Consider the following 20438-nt stretch of genomic DNA (forward strand, 5'->3'; position numbering starts at 1 on the left):
CGACCTTGACACTAGACTGCCAGCCAAGGAAAGGAAAGGAAAAGCCCCCATAGGTGAGCTTTTGCCAGTAGCAGACTTGCCTGAGATCCCCGCAAGAAACACTGTTGAAAAGAAGATTTCCAAAGCCACTCAGGCCTTCACATCTCTGCTCTTCCAAGCACATAGTGAGAGGGACTTGGAACTGACCTGATGCAGGGTAGCCGTCTGCAGACTCCTGTCCTTTCCCAGCAAGCAGCCCTTCAGGTACAGAAGTCATCTTTCCAGACCCACCAATCGTGAGTAAATCTTCCTCTGTCACAGCAGTGAATTCAGGCCCTAGAGGACAGTGTGTGAACCGGGTCTATGAAATTGACACTGACAGCAGCAAACCTTCCAGGAGAGGAAGGAGTGAAAAAAATAGCAAATATTTTCCCAAGGCTCAGCCTTATGATTTCCCTGGAAATTTCCAAGCAGTCTATTCAGCTTCTCAGTAACGTGGGGCTTTCTTGGATACTAAAGGGAAAAATTCCTTTCTGTGCCTGTCCTTTTGCCCTTTTTCTGGAGCTCAGTACACATGTTCACTGTCCACAGAAATGGGCCAATCATACTCCCAACTAGGGATAATGAAAACCATCCACACTTGGAATGCAATGAGGCATCATTATTCCATTATCCCGTTTTACAGATGAGGAAAATGAGGCCCTCATAGTGCTTCAGGAGCTCCAGGAATGCTTCAGGAGCTTCAGGAATGCTTCTGGAGCAGGGTCTCTAGGTCTCTGATCATCTCACTCCGAGGCAGAGTAAACTCTTTACAAGGTCTGTGATTTGCAAGCTGTTGGGTTCCCCAAGTCAATGAAAGAGGCTGGGGGACACCAAGCAGGTAGGGTCTCCAACCTGACCAGCCGGGTACCTGGCACAAGGCAACACTTGATGAATACTTGTTGAATGGAAGAATAAATGAATAAATGGGTAAATAAATGCTACAGGAGTCCCTTTTCTCTATATTGGAGCTCCAGGTAAGACTTCCTTAGAAAAGAGAAAAAAAATGTTCCATTATGTGAAGAGAAAGTCTGAAAACCACAGCACTGGAGTAGACAGTGCTGACCCCCAATTACTAGTGGATTTTCAGTGCAGAGCTGATGTTGGGAGGTGGAGAGAAGAGATGGGGAGAGGAGGTGACCTAGGGAAACTGGAACCAGGGCTCGCAACTGGATCACTGCCTCACTCTAGTTCAAAAGTCCTAAATCTTGGGCCCCCTGAATGACAGGCAAGACTTTGTGTACAGGCATTTTTCTAGGCAGAAGATACGGAGTTATCAGATTTGCAAAGGAACATGTGACCTATAAAAAGATAAGCAGCACTGCTCTCAGTCACTATCTAAACCTCCAGAGACATGGGCAACTTTAGTCACAAGGAGTCTGAACACTTTATAGCCAAGGAAATGGCAAGACAGAAAGGGCTGACTGGCCCAGAGCCACACGGCAGGCTTGTGACAGGGCTAGCATCTGCATCTGAGATCCAGGATGATGTTCTTTCTAATATATCAAGGGCTCTTAACCTGGGGTTCTTGGTTGGGCTTTAGGATCTAAGAACCTGCTGAACTGCATGCAAAATTAGGAAGATGTGCATTTTTCTATGGGAAGGAGTCAGTGCTTTCATCTGATTCTCAAAGGGGTCTGTGACCTAAATAAGATTAAGGCCCACTGTGATCCTCTATTCCCCGCAGAACCTGGAGAACTCATGGTAGAGCCGTTCCTGTTCTGAGGCAACCGACCTTTGATCAGGGCGGGGGTGTATGTACGTGAGGGTTAGTGCTCTCACCCGAACGTTGCAACCCCTCCAAGTAGGCTGATGCCAGCCCATTCCCCGATAACCGGCTGAGAGTGAGACGGTGTGTATGCTGACGGAACCGAGTGTGCTGAACAGAAAGGTTACAGAAACTTCTTGACATCAGCCGAGATGTCAGAGCTGAGACCTTGGACGTGCTCAAAACTGTTTCCACCAAGATGGGCTCTGTCCCCCGGGAGACTGAAGGAGCTGGCGAGCCAGCGAGCACTCAGTTAAATGTCGTCTTAATTTGGAAAGCGCAGAGGGACATTTTTTATCAATAGTCAGCCGTTCTCCTGCACCAGGAGTGCAATGCGGTGCTCACTCGGAGCCTGGGGGCAGTTCTGAGATTGACAGGAAGCCTCCTTGTCTGTCACCCAACTTCAGCTTGGCAGCTCACTGACCCTACCTGTCCTCTGACTGAAATGAGTGAGATGGCAACTACCACTCTTGGGACTCTGGAGAGAACCAAATCTCCAACACGAGAAGAGAGCACAGGGGAGGGGAGGGGAGGGAGGAGTTTTAGCACAGGCTCAGCCTGGCACATAGTGTGTACCTAGAAAATAGGTCAGTGTTTTCCAGTCCCTACTGAGTACTGGGCACAATATAATGGGTCCGGGGTCGGGGGCACGATCAGAAACGCTCATTCAACAAACATTTTATGTTTGCTGAGCAATTACTACAGGTCAGAAGTAGCACTAGGAATGGCAGTCAGGGGAGGGGTATACAGAATCATACATTCAACAGATATTTTAAAGCACCTCCTATGTTGCTGGGTAGGCTTGGTGGTGGTGTCCGGTGGAGAAAAGACAATGCATGGAATCACTCATTCACTGAATGAATATTTACTGAACATTTACTAAGTGCCCTGCCCTGTATTAGCACTGAAGATATAATGAACCAAACAGCCTCATTCCCTCCACAGTGTCAGGGCTCCCTGAAAACAGCATCTCCAGATGAGGAAACTGAGGCAGCAGAGCCTTGCGCAAAGGGCTCATTGCTGAGGGCATCAGGGCTCGAACCTGGGGTCATCCTGACCCAGGCTGGCCCTGCTAACAAAGGCCACCTCCCTAGCCTCCCCTCACATTTCCTTTCAGGGCACTGACAATGAGTCATTAATAATGGAATTTTAATGGCAAAAGCACAGCAGTTCCAGGGTCTGCGAGGAAGCCCATCCCCTGGGGCTGTACAGAGACCGTAGGGACTGAACAGCAAGGATTCTTGGCCCCTTGACAGCATTTCTCTCACAACTCTTCCATCCTTCCTGCTCCACAAGGAGAGCTTAAAAATATCCTCCCTCCACATTTGGTACCCTGAATTGGATCAGCACTTAACTTATAACGACGGAGAGGGAGGGAGAGCCCTATCTGGCCATCAACACAGAAGGCCCTGGGTCCCTGGACTGTGTGAACTGCCCCTCTGCCCCAGGCATGGCCAGAGGAGCCCATAATCAGAGAACCCCAAGTGACAACAGGAGGGGAAGAGGCTGGCAAGTGGAGCTCCATGGGAAGGCAGGAAGTGACACTTTACACAGAGGGTGCCCCGGGAAGGTTCATCGGCGATCTGCAGGGAGCCGGGCTCTGCGCCCGACTCTGTGAGGGAAGCATTGGGTTAACCAAGTTCTTTACTGCAGGACTTCTTGGAACCTTGAATATGCTGATGTGCATCGTGCATCTATAAAAAGGGGACGTCTAGTGCAGTGTTTCCCAAACTTATTTGACCACAGAAATCTTTTTTTTTTTTGCAGAGAGATTAGTGCACTGCACAGCTTAAAAACCGGAGCTTTAACCAATGTGTGTATTGAGCCCTTACCTGCATGACGGGACCTTGTGCTAAGTGCTGAGGATACTGGAATCCAAAGACAAAGTCCCTGCTTCCAAGGAGCCATCTGTGGGAGAAAGCCACATGAGGGGACCAGTGGGGGTGAGGCCAGTGTGCAGGGCAGCCCCGGAAAGGGAGCAGAGGGCCGGAGAGGCGCTCAAGCTGGAGGAAGCTTAGGGCTCCAGCAGTGAGAGGAAGTTGCTGGGAAAACTGTGACGAGACCACTAGAGGCTGGGGAGGGGGGTGGGCAGCAGAGAGGGAAATGTGGACAACTCCCCTCCTCAAATCCTCCCCGCTTTGAGCTGGCCATGCTGGGTGGTCTTTCACATTTGGACGGTTCCTAGGGGGTTTGGGCCTCAGTCCCTCCCACGCCCCGTCCTCAACCACATCTCTGCTATTGGACTTGGGCTAACATCCAGAAGCCGGGGAACAGCTACACACAAATTCAGTAATTGGAGTCATTAGCGTTGACTCAGAAATCATTTTTTGCTACGTCTCTCTCTTGGAGAAGCTTTTAAGACCCTTTAAATTGGTTAATGGAGAGTTTAGAGATGAGGATGGAACCTCGGCTTTCTGCTTCCCCTGCCCGTCTCCCTGGCCTTCCCCAACATACTCAAGGGCGAGAGTGATGAGATAATCCAGTATCTGTTTTATTAAACTCCCATCCATTTCTGGCACAAACCTTTCACAAAAGAGGATCTCAAAATCTACACTCTCCTGCTCCAAGACTCCAAGGGCCCAATTGCCATTTACCGCCCCCCCATATCGGCAGGACGATAGTAACGCTTTCACCTAAAATTACAGTGAGAACTGTGCAAAAGAGCCCTGGGCCAGGAGTCAGGAGGCTGGGGTCCTTGTCCTGGCCTGGTGACTCATAAAGCCATGTAACCATGGGCATCACTCTGCCTCCTCAGGCCTAAGTGAGCACCAACGTCCTTTCCATAGTGAAATGCCCTACGTCAGCCCTGGAGGGTAGGAGGGCAGACACCGCTGCCCTTGGTCTACAATTGAGGAAACAACACAGCAAGTCAGGCCACTGCTTCAAGGTGATGTGGCCAGAACCTGGGTCTTTACACACTTTCTTCTTCTTTACTGTGCTGGGCAGGTACTTAAGGTTCTTTGGGAAGGCGGGTGAATATCTGGCCTCTTCTCTGGGATTCAAGTTGTGGTATCTCTCTGAGAACTCGCAGGCTTCATCTTTAGGGCTGAGTGAAGTGTGAAGGTCTGAAAAAGTCAAGCAGTTACATCAGGCATTTAGACACTATGCTCCTTCCTTCCAAATCAAAGGTGCAATGGAGACAGTCAGGAATCCAATGGGGATGAACAAAAGCGGACGTCATTCAGTGTTTCCTGAGTTTTAGGCATTCATGAAACCACCCCATGACTTTTGCCACCTCTCGATCTGTGCTCCCCTTTACGCAATGTCACAAGGTTTTTTCTCTACTTGATTCATTATTTTTAATATCTGTGACATTATGATATGCTAATCGCATTTTTATAATATATATTAATATACAAACACTAAAAGTAAAAAATATTACTTTGAATACTACCTAAAATCCCCTTGTGAAGCACTGGAGGCACACACACATCAGACGCTGGCAAAAAATGATGTGGTCCAAGCCTGAGGAAATTGAAGACTGGCAAAGGGGAAGGGAAGGGATTTGCTCAAAGGCAAAGGCTAAGGCGAGGACCAGGGTCTCTGGACCCTTCAGTAAAGTTTTTCACAGGTCACTGAACGAATCTTTTTTATGCACAGAACAGAAATGACTGTGAATGGGGAATTCCCTGACAGTCCAGTGGTTAGGACTCGGCGCTTTCACTACTGAGGCCGCGGGTTCAATCCCTGGTTGGGGAACTAAGATCCTCACAAGCCGTGTGGCATGGCCAAAAAATGAATGTGTCCACTGCCCATTTGTGAGGCTACCAACTAGGGGAAATGGTCAAAGTCATTTATTAGCCATGCACTTGAAATTGCTTGGGAACCTGAGCCCCCATGGAATTTCTACCCTGTAAAGGGATACTGACACCCTGCTTTTGTTGCCATTCCATCTCCTCCCTGCCCGCCCCTCCCCCCAGCACCAGTGAGAGGTACCAGTGACTGCATTTTATCTCACCTTAGCCAAAACCCAGTCTGACGAGACTCCTTTCCAAGGGGTAGGGGTGTGGGAGAACAGCCCTGCTGGGGGCTCCGGGGCTGGCTCTGAGACGAGCGCTTCTATAGAGCAGGCCAAGGTTCCCTGTGCTCGAGGCATGTGGCAGGCGCGAGGCTCCTGCCAGCAAGGTGTTCAGGCTGCAGAGGGAGGGGCTGGAAAACGACTTCAGTCCTCTCACTGCCAGGTCGCCGGGCCCCGGGGCTGCGAGGAGAGGCGAGAGCAACTCTTACTCAGGCTGTGTTCTTAGACTCCTACTTTGGAGCAAGGGCTTCTTAAAGGACTTGGTTCCCCTGGCACTACTAACCCAGGTCAGCCTGAGTGAGTCAGGAGCGAGCAGGGCTCCCAGAGCCCTAGACGGTAAGTCAGGGCACGGAGGCAGCCTTGGGATAGTGTCTCTCCTGACAAGTCATTGGAGTGACTACCATTTATTCAACACCTACCGTGCGCCAGGCTGTGCTAAGCCCTTTCCTGTCATCTCATTTAATCTTTTTTTAAAAAATTTGTTTATTTATTTATTTTTGGCTGCGTTGGGTCTTCATTGCTGCACACGGGCTTTCTCTAGTTGTGGCGAGTGGGGGCTACTCTTTGTTGTGGTGTGCAGGCTTCTCATTGCGGTGGCTTCTCTTGTTGTGGAGCACAGGCTCTAGGCATGTGGGCTCAGTAGTTGTGGCTCGTGGGCTCTAGAGCGCAGGCTCAGTAGTTGTGGCACACGGGCTTAGCTGCTCCGCGGCATGTGGGATCTTCCCGGACCAGGGCTCAAACCCGTGTCCCCTGCACTGGCACGCAGATTCTTAACCACTGCGCCACCAGGGAAGTCCCATCTCATTTAATCTTTACAACCTAATGAGTTTTCAGAGGTGAAGAAACAGAGGTGCAAAGACATACAGGCCAAGTTCAGGAATAGAGCAGGGGTTAAAACTCAGGTTTGATTTGTCTGACTCAGAAAGCTGTGCTCGTTCCCACCAATGGAGCAGAAGTAACAAAGAGACCAAAGGCTACTGCCACCCCCTTCTGTCACAGGGTACTGAGCTCGGGGAGGCACCTGCTGGCTTTGACTCTCATCTGTACCTGCTGCCTCCATGGAAAAGAGGGTCCGCAGCCTCTCCTGGGCGGGCGCATTCCCCAGAGCTGCTGACTGCTGGTAGCATCTCACAGCCTCTCCCAGATTCCTCTGCACACCAAGGCCCTTCTCATAGCAAATTCCCAAGTGGTACCTGCTCTGTGAGTCCTAAAGGAGAAGACGGACAGACACACAGATGCCCACGCATGCAGGACTGAAGAACTGAAACGCTGGGGCAGGAGGAAGGTGCAGCAGTCAGCAGGCTGGTGCTTCACCCCTGCAGGGTCAGGCCCAGCCGCAACCCTCCCTGGACCAAGGGATCTCAACTGTGAAGAGCCAGAGGCCCAGAACAGAGGACACGGGCATCCCTCCACCCAGGGAGCTTCCGGCCAGAGCAGCGTGGAGGCTTCTCGTGCTGAGGATGGTGCAGAAAGTGTGCAGAAGTGAAGGCTGCGGGAAGCACTTGGCCCTGCTCTGGGAGCCCAGGTAGTCAGGCTCCTATGTTATCCTGAAAGAGCCAGGAGCAAGGGTGGAGACTGGGCTTCCAAGGCCCTGAATGCCTTCCTGATCTCTACCCAGAGGGCTACAAAGCATACATTACAGAGAACATGTTTCTCCTCCTTTGAAAGGTTAAAAGGCTAATCCCTTTGTCCCTGGCTCCGGATCCTCTCTCCCCTCTCACTGAGAATTAGGCTCCTGAGAGAGGCAGTATCAGGTAGGGAGTAGGAGCCCAATCTCCACAGCCAGACGCCTGGGTTCCAATCTTGGCTCCACCACTTACCAGCTGTGTAACCTCAGGCATCATATTCTGTGTCTCTGTGCCTCAGTTTCCTCATCTGTAAAGTAGGCATAATAATAGCACCTACCTTATTACCCTGTCGTGAGGATTAAATGTGTCAATATGTGGAAAGTGCTTAGATTAGTGTTATTATTTCCACACCTTTAGTTGCCCACATCATTCATCTCTCCTTCTCTGTAATGAATATTTTCATTATATTCAATCTCCCAACCATGGTTCTATTTCTCTTCTACCCTCTAAAGAGTTTCCGTAACATGTAGGTCAAAGTCTATGTAATAAATATGGTGGACTCATGGCTACAGGCCAGCTTAGGACACAGTCAGGCCAAAACACACATGCTGTTACGTATGTGTTACACAACATCCCTTTGTGCACTTCTCCTGGCGCGCTGGGTGACTAATGCCAGCCAGGGTGCCCCCAGCCTTGTCCCACACGTGGTCACACAACCCACTGAGCCCAAGGAAGACTCTGGGGCTCTTTCATAGAAAGACAGGCACAGAGGCAGGTACTGTTTTGATGACATTGGTCCCCTTTTGATGGCTACTGCAGATACTTTGGACAACACAGAGTGAAAAAGGAGAAGTATTCTGATGCCCAAGAGTTCAATGACGCTATCACTGTGTTGGCCAGGAAGTAAAGAGAAGCAGCAGCCCCTAAGCAGGGAAATTCTAGTACGTGGCCACTGTTGGCTTTAACCCAGGGCTCCTGGTCCTTCAAGATACAACTCAAAAAATATACTGGTCAAAGGCACTTGAGGATACAGCAAACCCACAGATGCCTTTTCAGTAATTCACAGTGACATAAAGCTCTGAGATTTCCTGCATTAAAGATACCTGTTTAACAAAGTATTTCCCAAACCCATCTGACCATTTTTCCCTCGTATTATTTATAAACGTTCCATGGAACTAATGCTCTGTGGAACAAACTCCATGCTGCCTGGATGCCAACCCCTAGTTGACAGACAACCAGACATCCTCTACCCCCCAAACTGCTCAATGTCTTCACCTCATGTGCCTTCTGACTTCCCTGGACTAAGCCACTTGTGATGATGCACCTTCCACGTGTTCACTTTACAAAGCACTTTCACACTTACTATCTCAGTTAGATTTTGATCCTCACAACAACCCTGTGAAGTGGTAGACAGGTCAGGCAGGCATTATTATCCCAATCTTAGAGACGAGGAAAACAAGAAGTGACCAGCCCGGTAGTATGCTAGTAAATGTTTAACAACCAGCTCTCCAGGGGAAAAAGCCCTGTTTTGTAGCATTTGGCAATTCTGTGGTACTAATGCTCTCCCCGTAGCTGATTTCAAGCTAACAACAATTCTCGCAGGCTGGTACAAGCCAGTGCCAGCACACCGCTGGACGTGTCCAAGGGGCACACAGTAAGTCAGCAAGAGTTAAGGCTCGAAGCCAGCCCGATGCTCTTATCAACCGTCTCCTAGGCACGGTACCAGTTCCAAAATCCCTTCCTTTATCAGACTTGATCCCCATCATGCCTGGATATGGACACCTCATACCCCATTGTTGGCTGCAAGCCAAAGATATTTCACGGCTCTCTGCTCGTCCAGGTATGCCTCCTTGGTGAAGAGCACCCCGAGGAAAGCCTGGGCCTGTGGTCAAGGAGGAAGGAAAAAGGTATCTTGGTCACTGCCAGGCCCCACATGCCCCAAGTGCCCAGGAGTGACCCCACCAATGGCACTCACCTCTCTCAAGCCTGAGTCTGCAGCCTGCTTCAGCATGGACACTGCCCTCTGCTGCTCAGGGTCCCACGAGGAGGCTGGATCTTGCAGCAGGCACCTGGCATAGCGGTACTGAGCCAGGTTGTGGCCCTGGCTGGCAGCCAGCTGGTAATAAGAGGCTGCCTGGGGCAAAGGGAAAAACATCCAGTCAACTGATAACTCTGTAAGCTGCCTTTTTTTGGAGTGAAGTTTTTAAAAATTATTTTAATTAAATAACACATAATCATTATAGATTAGTCAGAAAATACAGATAAGCCAAAAATAGAAACAAAATTCCAAGAAATCCTGCCTCCTAAAGATCATTCTCTGTTAACATTTTAGTGTAAAATCTTGCAAATTTCTTCCCCCCTGTACTGTATGTATTAACATATATACACAAATATGTTAATATACAGTCACACATATATAAATGTGTGTGCGTGTGTGTATATGTGTGTGTAGGAAGAAAGGGAGAGAGAGAGAACTACACTCACTATTTTTTGTAACCTATTTTTTTTCATTTAACAATATACCATGAATATCTTCCCCTGCAAATAAATATAGATCTAGCATATCATTTTTAAGGCCCACATAGATGTTATTAACCAATTCTCTGTTGAAGGAACTTCAAGTTTCTTCCCTTTTTTTGGCCATTGTATCTAATTCTAAGAAACTGTTATATATAAATTCTTATATGTAACATCTATGCATACTTATCCTACTTTTTAGAATTAATTGATCCATTCATCAAGGTAATGTTCTAGGTCGTGAGGATACAGCTGCAAAGAAGAAAGACAAGGTCCCTGGCCTTCCTGTGTTTTGAGTCTAAATTCCTAGAAGCTGGAGACTTCTTTCTTAGTTTTCCCTCCGGGCTGGAAGAGAGAAGCTGGACTTTCCCAAGCCCTGCCCACTGCTCATTTCTGGAGGTCACTCTGGGTGGTGCGGCACAGGCCACAGGCCTGGGGGCAGGGAGGAGGTGTAGTACCTTGCCGAGGTCCCTGGGGGTGCCTCTGCCGTGCTCGTGACACAAGCCCACATTGTACTGCGCTTTGCTGTAGCCACGGTCTGCTGCTTTCTGGAAGCAAGAGAAGGCTGCCATGTAGTCTCCATCCCTCATGTTCTCTGTCCCTGTAAGAAAGCACTAGGCGTAAACATAGCTTCCTCTGTGAACTTCCCCACATTCTTAGTCAGATACCCACATGCTCCTTCCTTTCTTTTTTGTGCTAGACACTTCGCATGCACTTCCATCCTCTGAATATTTCACTGGTTTGCCACAGGTATCAGCGGGTTCTGCCCTCCTGTACACCATCCTCCTCTTGGTAACAACATCCTAATTTCCATTTGGGAACAGCCCTCCCCCCAGTGCTGTCAATCAATGTGCCTGCCCTCTTCCCAACCAATGAGACCCTCTCTCAGGAACCTGAATCTTGGTCTGGCTGCAACAGGAGAGAAAACAGCTTCTGCAGGTTTATTCTGATGGCAGCACTCTGAAGACACTGTTTCTCAGTTACTGCCGCGTGCATCCCTGGAGCCTCTCTAATTCCTGTCCTTTCTGAGGCTTGGCAGGTCAACAGATCCCAATAGATTCCTTTTGTGCTTAGGTTAGCCAAAGTGGTTTTAGGCTGCTTGTAACCAACATAACGTAACTGATACAGCTGACACTGTCAATCTTGCTTTATGAGGAAACTGTGAGAGAATATAAGAAAGAGAGCCCAGCTCCAAAGCCCATGTTCTCTTTATCATCCAAACGAACAGGAAAACAGGGAAGGGGCTGAGCACAGCCTACTCTCAACTCTAAGCCTTTGCTCAAGCTGTTTCTCCTGCCTGGGATACCTTTTTCTAACTCTTATCATCAGGCCTTCCCAACCTGTTTCTGCTCTAGAATCTTCAGACCACACTCAGGCTTTAAACACTCTTTTGGCACTTACTTCATACACAAGCCTTTTTCTAGGAACTGAACTGTTTCAAGAGTACAAGCCCTGTCTCCTCAATTAGACTGTAAAATCCTGGAGGCAGAAGCAGAAAAAGAACGTAGAAGAAGTAACTTTGCATAGGGAGAAAGCTCTATACAAATGCAAAATATGATTATGGCTTATGCTCCCTTTGTGTTCTGCCACAGTGCTTAGCACTTGCTGAATAAATGAATATGCATATGAAGGAAGGAATGGGCAAGAAAATTCTCAGAAGACTGTCTGCCCATGAAAAATCACAAAAAGCTAATGAGGCAGAAACCGGGTTCCATTCGGCCAGCAGTGAATGAGTCACCTCCTGGCTGCCTGAAAACTCACTGTCGAGGGTTCACAGAGCCCTCTGTCCTTGAGGAGAAGGCTCGAGAGGGCACAGGATCCCACCCTGTCCCCATCCCCCACACTGGATCCTCTGCCTCTAACCTAGACCAAGTCACCATCATGTTTCGCTTAGCCATCAGTAACAGCTCCAATCTAGTCTCCTGTTTCCGCTCTGGCATTCCTACGACCCGCGTCTGTCTGCACAGCAGGCAGAGAGATCTTTGGAAAAGTAAATCAGATCACATGACTACCCCCACTTCCTGCTCCAGCGTAAAACACTCCAATGGCTTCCTGTCTCACTTAGAAGAACCATACACCACCATGGCTCAGCAGGCCTGATCTGATCTGGCCCCTGCCTGCTTCTCTGACTTCATCTCTTTCTACTCTCCTGGTGATCGCTAAACTACAACCACGCTCACCCTTTTCTTTGTTCCTTTAACAAACAAAACTCAATCCTGCCTCAGGACCTTTGCACTTGCTGTTCCCTTTACTTGGAAAGCTTTCTCCACAAGACTGGCTTGTTTTTGTCAGTCAGGTCACGGATCTTTCCATCCGCGAGGCCTTCCAAATCAAAGCTGCTCCTTGCCCAAGTCACTAATGCATCCCCCTGTTTAATTTTCTCCATAACATTTATCACTATCTGAAATTCTCTTTTTTATTTGTTTACCAATTTGTTGTTTTTCTCTCCCTCAACTCACATGGCAGCTCCATGAGAGTAAGGACTTTGTCTTGTGAATCACTGTACCCCCAACACCTAAACTAAGGCCTAACAAAAGGTGAATGCTTAATACATTTGTACTGAATGAATCCTAGCCTCTCACTCACTTGCCCACTAGAGTCCAGGAGATGCTGCTGGCAGTCTGGGTCTCCACATGAGAAGGCCTGAAAGAAGCCAAGTCACTGCGGAGAATAGGACAAATGGTGGAGTGGAATCTGGAGTCTCCAGATGTGGGTAAGAAAGGGCACTTGAGGGCCTGCTCCAAACCTCAGGAGCCTGTTCTTGCCTAAGTGCGGCAGAAAATTCAAGGTGTCATTCAAGATTTATTTTCTCCTTCTTACACAGTAACCGAATTTTCAGGTAAGCACATGGTCATTCAGCTAAGGACTATATTTCCCAGGCTCCTCTGTGACTAGGTAAGGCCACGAGCCTTCATTCTGGACAATGATTTGTGCAACTTCTAGGTTGGGGAGGAGTGGTCCTTCAGTTTTCCCACCTTTCCCTTCTAGCTAGCTAGAATTTGGATATGAGGCAAACTGAACCTTGAGATGGGAGCCCATTTTAAGAATGGCAGAACCATTTGACTGAGAATAGGTCCCTGATACCACTGTGCCACCATGCCAGATTTGGTCGACCTACCTGGGAGAAAATAAACTCTCTCTTGTGCACTCCCTGCCCTGACTCTACTTGACCTACCGCATACCCTTTCCATTTTCCCATCCGCCCTCCTTGAGACAGAGTCCACCCAGTTACCCAGGAAGTTGAAAGCGATGGAAACACTGAGCTGGAAGAGCTGCTGAATGGAAGTCATGGCCTCCTCGAGGGAAAGACTTTTTGATTTATCTTGTTCCTGGGGAAGAAATATAAAGACTCATCATGGGGCAGTTCACTGGGATTGCCACCTGTCTAGGGGAATGTTACGGGGATCCAGGTGGCCAAATCTGGACAATACCTGCTTTTCGCCAGCGGGCTGAGGTTGGGCTGGCTTCGTCTTGGACTTGAAGCTACTGCTGGCATGCAGGAAGCCGGCGTCACTGGGATCTGCAAGGGAAAAGGCAAAGGAGGAAGGTGCTAGTTCTCCTTTTCTCTCACTCTCCCAGTCCACAGAGCCCTCCATCCAGCACCACTGCCAGGAACCAGAATCATTCCAAATTGCCCCAGAAAGCAAGGGGGCTCACAGGAATGACAATTCCCCAGTGTGGCATATGCAGCAACAAATGTCCATCTGCCCAACTCCCCACCCCGCCACCGCCTTCTGCTGATTTTAGGAGGTGGGACCATACCTTCCTCAGAGGCACCCTGAAGACCAGCTGCTCTCAAGGAACTGGGTGAAGAGAGGCTCTCGGGCCGAGTGGAGGGTTCTTCCTGGCCCAGCCTGAGTTCCCTGAAGCCAGTGTGCCTGGGAGCCGGGCTATCAGGGCTGGGCAGAATGTGTCTCCGCAGTGCTGGAAAGAGCCAGTGAGAGTGGTCACATCAGAAGGGTAGAGGTTCAGCCTGCCGGGGCTGACTGAGCCCTCCCTGAGGCTTCGCGGACCAAAGGAAGAATCTGGAAACTCCTGAGACACGTCCTTCACATGCCTCCTCCTCCATTTCCTTGGCTGGCTTCCCTCCGCAGGGGTGGAGAGGGGCCCACATTTATGCTGATCCCCACACCCCAAGCATAAATCGCTCCTTGGCTTGAATTCTTCCAGTCGCAGGGAGGGATCTACTTTATTCACTGTTCTAGCCCCAGCACTTAGGACTTTGTTTGATGCTTAATACTGATTATGATTATAATCATAATACTAAGGGCAAGAACTTAAACCGCTACTTACTGAGCACATACTACATGCCAGGCACTGTTCTAAGTCCTCGACATGTATTAGCTCATCTGGTCCTTCCAAGAAACCTGTGGGGATGGGTTTTATTATTTCCCCATTCTATAGGTGAAGAAACTGAGGCACAGGGAAGTTAAAAGTGACTCATCCAGGGACACCAAACTAGTATCAGCAGTTCTGGGCTTGAACCCTGACAATGTGACTCCAGAGCCTTAATCACTATGCTGCGTTGCCTCTGTACCATGGCACATGAGAGCCATTCAATAAAGATTCACTTATTGATGAATGGCTGACCAGAGAATGACCTAACTGGCTGAGGAGTGGGCAGGAAGCCACTCCTAGGATCTAAAATTACCTGGACCCCTGCGGGGCTCCGTCAATGGAAGGGGAGGGGAGGACATGGGAGGACCCTGGAGGGCAGGCGTGGCCCACACGCCGGGTGGACAGACCTTCCTCCCATTCCTCTTCCTCTGACTGCAGATAGGAGAGGCAAGGAGCTGCTGACGGCTCTTTTCCTGAGGTGTGTCCAGAGATGCTTCCTGGCCCAGAGAAACTCCCAGCCCAGCTCTCCTGTCCCCGGGACTGAGAACTCACAGGAGCGCGGGTGCCTCAAGGGAGATGAGAGGAAACGGTCCAGAGGACTGTGCCAAAAGCAACGCTCCGCTCGCCAAGGTCCTGCTGGCAGGGACGCCTGGAAGTGGATCTGCCTTGCCAGCTGCAGGGCCAGCACGGCCAGGGTGCCCTGAGGAAGACAGCACATCAGGGGACACAGCTCTCCACCAGTCAACTCCTTCAGTCTCCGCCTACATCTCCAACATCACTTCCTCGAGAAGTCCTTCCTGACTCCTGGCTGTAGCCGCTCCCCCACTGCACACTCTCGTAAGCACCCGAACTTCCCCCATGGAGCCCTGATCACACTGGTACTTAAACAGCCATCTCTACAATTATTCATCAAGGTCTGTCTCTCCTGTTAGTCTCTAAGCACCACGAGGGAGGAACCATGTCTGTTTTGCTCACCTATGTATCCCCGGCGCCTAGCAGAGCACTAAGATACAGCACTAATAAATACACGCTGAATAAACGCCTGAGCGAGTGACTGAATAAACAAAGTCTAAGCAGGCAAAAAGATAACGTGGAAAGTTTGGGCTTGGCCACACATGCAGCCAAATGCAGACAGGTCAGAGTTCCCCATCAGGCTCCCTCTTTCTCTAGCCTGGCACAACTCCTCCCCCACCCCCAAGCCACCCCACTACACACATTCACAGCTACAGGCTTGTTGTGGGTGTCTCTTCTCCAACAGGTCTGCAGAAGACCTAAGCTAGCTCCTAGCCCAGTGACTGCTTGGTTTTCCCTGTCCCCTCCTGTGTTATGCACGAGAAAGGACACCCAACTACTTACTTGTTGCAACAGGCACTGTATACAATGGCAAACAAGACAGACCCAGTCTCTGCCCTCATGGAGTTCATGTCTTCATTGATGGAGAAAGACAAAATCCAAGTACACAGAGAAATAATATAATAACTACAAATTATGCTAAAGGCCGCTAAGGAAACAAATCAAGAGTTTACACAGGGCATAAGAGGGACCCCAGACAAGACAGGGAGTAGAGGAAAGCCTCTCTGTAGAAGTGATGTGTGTGCTGAGACCAGAAGGTCCCAGCAATGAAGAGAAGAGAAGAGAAGGAAGAGAAGGTCCCAGCAATGTCAATAACAGGGACACGTATCCATATCACTGGAGATAAGCTTGTGCTCAGGCCTGTTCACATAGGCAGTAGTGACAGAGCTGACGGATGGCATCAGGACCCCTGAGATGCAGACCCAGTTTCTAGAAGGACTCACTATAGGATTGCCCTAGGGTTCATATCTTTGACAAAATGGGAAAACACATCCCTCTCCAGGGTGTGTTATGCCCCTAGGCCACAGCTCCCCAGAGAGAAGTGTCCCTGGCATGGAGGCATTCCAGTCTCAGCTCTGCTGATGACACCAAGTTACAGATGAGAGAACTGAGGCTCAGAGAGGTCAAACCACTTGCCCAAAGTACGCAGCATGAAAGTGAGAGGGATGAGAAGTGATGGAGACAAGTGTGACGTGAGGGCCAACTTCCTTTAGAATATCTTATAAGCAGAACCTAAGAGTCAAAGATTCTGCCTTGTTAGACCTCGTGTTAGCTCGTATTACCGAGCCTCTGCCTTTATAGATCAGATTTAACAAATATTTATTGAGCGACAATCACGGGTCAGGATATGTACTATGTGCTTTTACAAGACATACTAGGTATAACAACCAAGCTGTAGAGCATAGTAGCTAAGAGCACGAGCTCCAGAGTAAAATCTGGTTCCTCTACTGAATAGCTGTGTGACCTTAAGAGTGTTACCTAAAGTTTCAGAGCCTGAGTTTTCTCATCTATAAAATAGAGATTATATTTCCTCTGCAAGATTTTGTAAGGATTAAATAAGATGATATATATAGATACAATAATAAATTAAAAGTTAGCTATTTAGTATTATTTAATTGTAAGATTCAGGAAGGCAAGAATCATATCTACCTTGTTCTCTGCTATGTCCCTAGTACTTAGCAAAAAATGCCTGGCTCAAAGAAAGTGTTAAATAAATGTTTACTGAATGAAAGGAGGAATATATACATGGAGAGCAGGGGGAAAGGGAGCAGCAATAGCTCCCCAAATATGCTCCAATGCCATGAGTTACCCAAATTTTGAGTGTGGCCACAATGATGCCCTAGCTCTTGTTTCTAGGCTATACTTCCATACAGGATCATTCTCATCCACACTGAAGGTCAAGGACAGGACTGGGGAAGCCTTACCCATGATATGGCATCCCACAGTGTGTTCCGGGAGTCACGGGCAGACATCCACTGGAAGGCATCCTTCCATCCATGGGACCTTGGGCCCCTGCTTGTGCCTGGGCCATGGTGGCCAGACCTAGAAGATGTAACAGAGGCTATCAAATTCTGTCCTAAGTAGGAGTAGAGGGAGGTTAGGGGAGCACATGGGGGATGGAATGGCAGTATTTCACCTGTTGAAACTGGGCACAGGGACCAGCAGGTTGGAGGAGGTAGCCTGAGGTCCATCTGGACTGGTGGACTTGGAGGTCACCCCACGGAGGCCAGGTCCCAGCAGACGGGGAAGAGCTGTGCAGAGCAAGGATCAGTCACTTTGACATGAGTGGGACTGAGGCAACAGTGGCCCCACCAATCTTCCCTCTGACCCTTGACAGAGCCCCACCCCAGGAACCCAGGAAACACTGGCACCTGCTTCTGCAGAGGTTCTTAAACAAGGATACATACACGTGGGGATCTTTTGCTTAGTACAGATTCCAGCGTGCCACCCCAGAACCAAATAAACTAGGATCATTCAGGGTTGAGCATCAATATTTTGAAAAAGCTCCCCGGGTGATCTGACGCCCTCCTAGGGCTGACAACCACTGTTCTAAAATGACCAGACATTCATACACAAACTCTCGCTCAATGTTTGTAGCTCTTTGTCTCTAAATCGCGCCTCTTTTCATTGGCCCCGCCTACTGCACTGGCCTCTACTCATCTTTCATGAACTCCGCCCACCATCTCCGGCTACTTGGCTCCTCCCCCTTCCAATAGCTCCTCCCATCTCCTTGGCTCTAAGTTCCACCCTCTTCCTACTAGCCACGCCCACACCTAAAATTCGAACGGCCCCTTGACTCAGGGTGCAGCGCGGCTCCTAACGACCCCGCCTCTCTTCCGCTCTAACACCGCCCACTATTGCTTTGGCTCAGTCTTCCGGCCCGCCCCCTCCTCAGTTCCAAGTCTCAGCTGCCGCAAGACCCGCGGCCGAAGGTCCTTACCTCGGCCCAGGAGTCCCGGGAGCCGCCACATGTCGTCGCCAACACCATAGAGCTCGCAGCCGAAAGAGCGCGGCCAAACCCCGGGACGGCGGCTAGAGTGGCCTGTGTGGCGCCCTCGGAGTGGCCGAGTCCCCAAGGAAGCTCACCGCCAGCCAATTAGAAGGGGGCCCAGCCGGAAGGACGGCGCTCAGCGAAAGGAAGTGGGGGGTGTAGGCGTATTGGGGCTAGCGGGGAGGTGAGCTGCGACAAGGGCACGGGGACATGGGCCCGGCCTCCGGTGGAAGAGGTGTCATTTGCTGCCTGCATAAAAAGGTGGGGGGGGAGGTCGCGCAGAGGAGTGGGGTCGCAGGTCGCGCAGAGGAGTGGGGTCGCAGGTGGCGAAGCTGAACCGCCTCAGAAGAAGGACCATTGAGACGCGGGGCGAGAGCGCCCTCGGTGGTGCCAGACGACCTTGCAGACACCGTGGAGACTCGAGGGGGAACAATCTTCCCCAGGCCGCGAGGCTAGAGGAGGTGGGAGACACCAGGCCCAGTGGGTGGAGGAGAGGAACCTTAGGGTCCGACGGAGGAAACCAGTATTCCGAGCTTTCCGCCCAAGGCCATCTGCTTGGAGTTGCCCGACTGGGTAGGCTTTGAAAACTGCGAGTGGGGTTCCGATTCCGGGGGGATCCAGCTCTGGCTCCAGCTTTGGCTCACCGTGTAGCCTCGCGCCGAGCCCTTCCCTTGTCTGGGCCTCAGTCTGCCCAGTGATAGGGTCAGATGGAGTGAGCTCGACTGGTCCTTCCTGATTTGACAAGAACAACTTGAATTGCTGCTTTCAAAATACCTAAGAGGAGACTGGCCCCCTCCCCGCCCCCACGCCTGTTAATCAGAGCTCTCATCTTCAGACACAGCCAGAGTTATCTGTATTCTTTTGTTGGGCAAAGGCTCGGTCCTCTTTCCCCACACCTGAATCCGTGAAATAAAGGAGCTCAAAATCAAATGTAAGTTGCTTACACTTTCTCCCTCCTCCTTTCTCCCAGGTAGTGACTTCTGGTTTGATGGAAGTCTCTATCTGGGGTAAAAGAGTACTGGAGGTACCTACTTTTAGACCCAGGCATGTGTATGACAGTGGTATTAACTTGTTCAGCAATTTTTGAGCCATATGTCAGCCACCATCCTAGAATCTGAGAAGACCGAGGAGTAAAGAGCATTTGTAGCCTCCAGGAAGACATGGTCCAGTGTTTTAAGAGTGGCCTCTGGAGTCCCACTAATGGTTTGAATGGTTTCTTACTTCCTGTTATGTATTCTTGGTCAGTTTACTTAACCACTTTAAGCCTCAAGTTCTTGATCTATAAAATAGGAAAAAGGATACCTCATGCAATTGTTGTGAGGCTTAAACAACACATTTAAACTGTTTAGCATAGTTCCCGGCACATAGTAAGAGCCTAATGAATGTAAGTTGCTATTAATGGCAGTGGTAGAGGAGGTGAGTAGGCAAAAGGCATAGATAGATGTGTTCCAATAGAAGCAAGAGCACTGGGTTATGGGATACCATGGAATGATTCAGAAAAGTAGTTGCATTTGAGTTGGACCTTTAAATATGAGTAAGAATTTACCAGGTGGAGAAGGGAGAAAGGTATTGCAAGCAGAAGAGGCAATAAACAAAGGCCCAGAAATGTGAATATTGGGAAACTTCAGAAATACCCTTGGCTTTGGGATTTGGGGCAGCCACCTTTCACATTCCTTCTGTTATTGTGTCAAAATAAAATAACAAGCATCCTGGTTCAGCTCTCTTCCTTCTCCCAGCACTTCTGCATCCTTCTTCCTTTCAGCCTGTCTGCAGTTGGTTTCATTCCTCAAGGCTCAGCCAGCTCATCCAGCTCTTCAGTGACAACTTCCCAACTGTTTGAGCCCTCACTGCTCTCCACTTTTCCCAATTCCTGTAGCACTTAATTTCTTACCACACAATTTAGCAGTAATTATATGTTGTCCTGTTATTTAATTATCTCATTTGTGTAAGTCTAGTCTCCCCAGTTCTCTCCCTCAGGGTAGGGATGGCATTTTCCCATTTTGCATCCCACGTAAGGCTTGACACAGAAGATATTCAAACAATACACGTTGACTTGACACTTTGTGCTGATGATTATTACAGACAAGACCACCAGACCTCAATCCTGGGATTTACCGATTTGAGCAGAAATGTATTCATTCCGCATACATTGAAGGCCCTCCGTGTTTAAAGCGAGTTAAAAAAATTTGACGATGATGTCTGTTCCTGTGTGTAAAATGGCATTTCGATGTCTCTTGTCCCTAGAAGCCTGTGAGTGCTAAAGACCATTTGAGTGAGGGGTACTTGGCTAGGGCAGCTGGAGTCCTCACTGACTGACACACCAGATCACCTGTTCACTGCTGCCCAGAGGAGCACCATTGGGGATAA

At 49.4% G+C, this 20438-nt stretch overlaps 1 protein-coding gene across 2 annotated transcripts; it reads right to left on the bottom strand.

The window, feature by feature from the left end:
* Positions 1 to 4256: 4256 nt before the first annotated feature.
* DELE1 (DAP3 binding cell death enhancer 1) lies at positions 4257 to 18189 on the bottom strand. 2 transcript variants are annotated; one of them, XM_082454208.1, is made up of 13 exons: positions 18021 to 18189; positions 17217 to 17331; positions 17005 to 17122; positions 14780 to 14927; positions 13652 to 13813; positions 13321 to 13409; positions 13122 to 13218; positions 10348 to 10490; positions 9348 to 9506; positions 9162 to 9254; positions 6852 to 7011; positions 5745 to 5984; positions 4257 to 4851 (listed from the first exon to the last, which is right to left on the bottom strand). In XM_082454208.1, exons 1-12 carry the CDS (start codon positions 18049 to 18051, stop codon positions 5746 to 5748), a joined length of 1554 nt encoding a protein of 517 aa, XP_082310334.1. In that variant the 5' UTR covers positions 18052 to 18189; the 3' UTR covers positions 4257 to 4851; position 5745. The 2 variants fall into 2 exon arrangements, with proteins under 2 accessions (XP_082310334.1, XP_082310333.1); XM_082454207.1 differs by lacking the exon at positions 5745 to 5984.
* Positions 18190 to 20438: the final 2249 nt, after the last annotated feature.

The sequence above is a fragment of the Balaenoptera physalus genome (assembly GCF_965194825.1).
Source record: "Balaenoptera physalus genome assembly, chromosome: 3".
In the NCBI taxonomy this organism is placed as follows: domain Eukaryota; kingdom Metazoa; phylum Chordata; class Mammalia; order Artiodactyla; family Balaenopteridae; genus Balaenoptera; species Balaenoptera physalus.

Coding starts and splice junctions, on each gene's coding strand:
- DELE1 (XM_082454207.1), bottom strand. CDS start 18,051: ATGTGGCGGCTCCCGGGACTCCTGGGCCGAG. Junction 7,012..9,161: donor GGCTTGCAGCCAACAATGGG/GTATGAGGTGTC, acceptor CTTCTCCTTTAG/GACTCACAGAGCAGGTACCA. Junction 4,852..6,851: donor CTTTTCCATGGAGGCAGCAG/GTACAGATGAGA, acceptor TGACTTTTTCAG/ACCTTCACACTTCACTCAGC.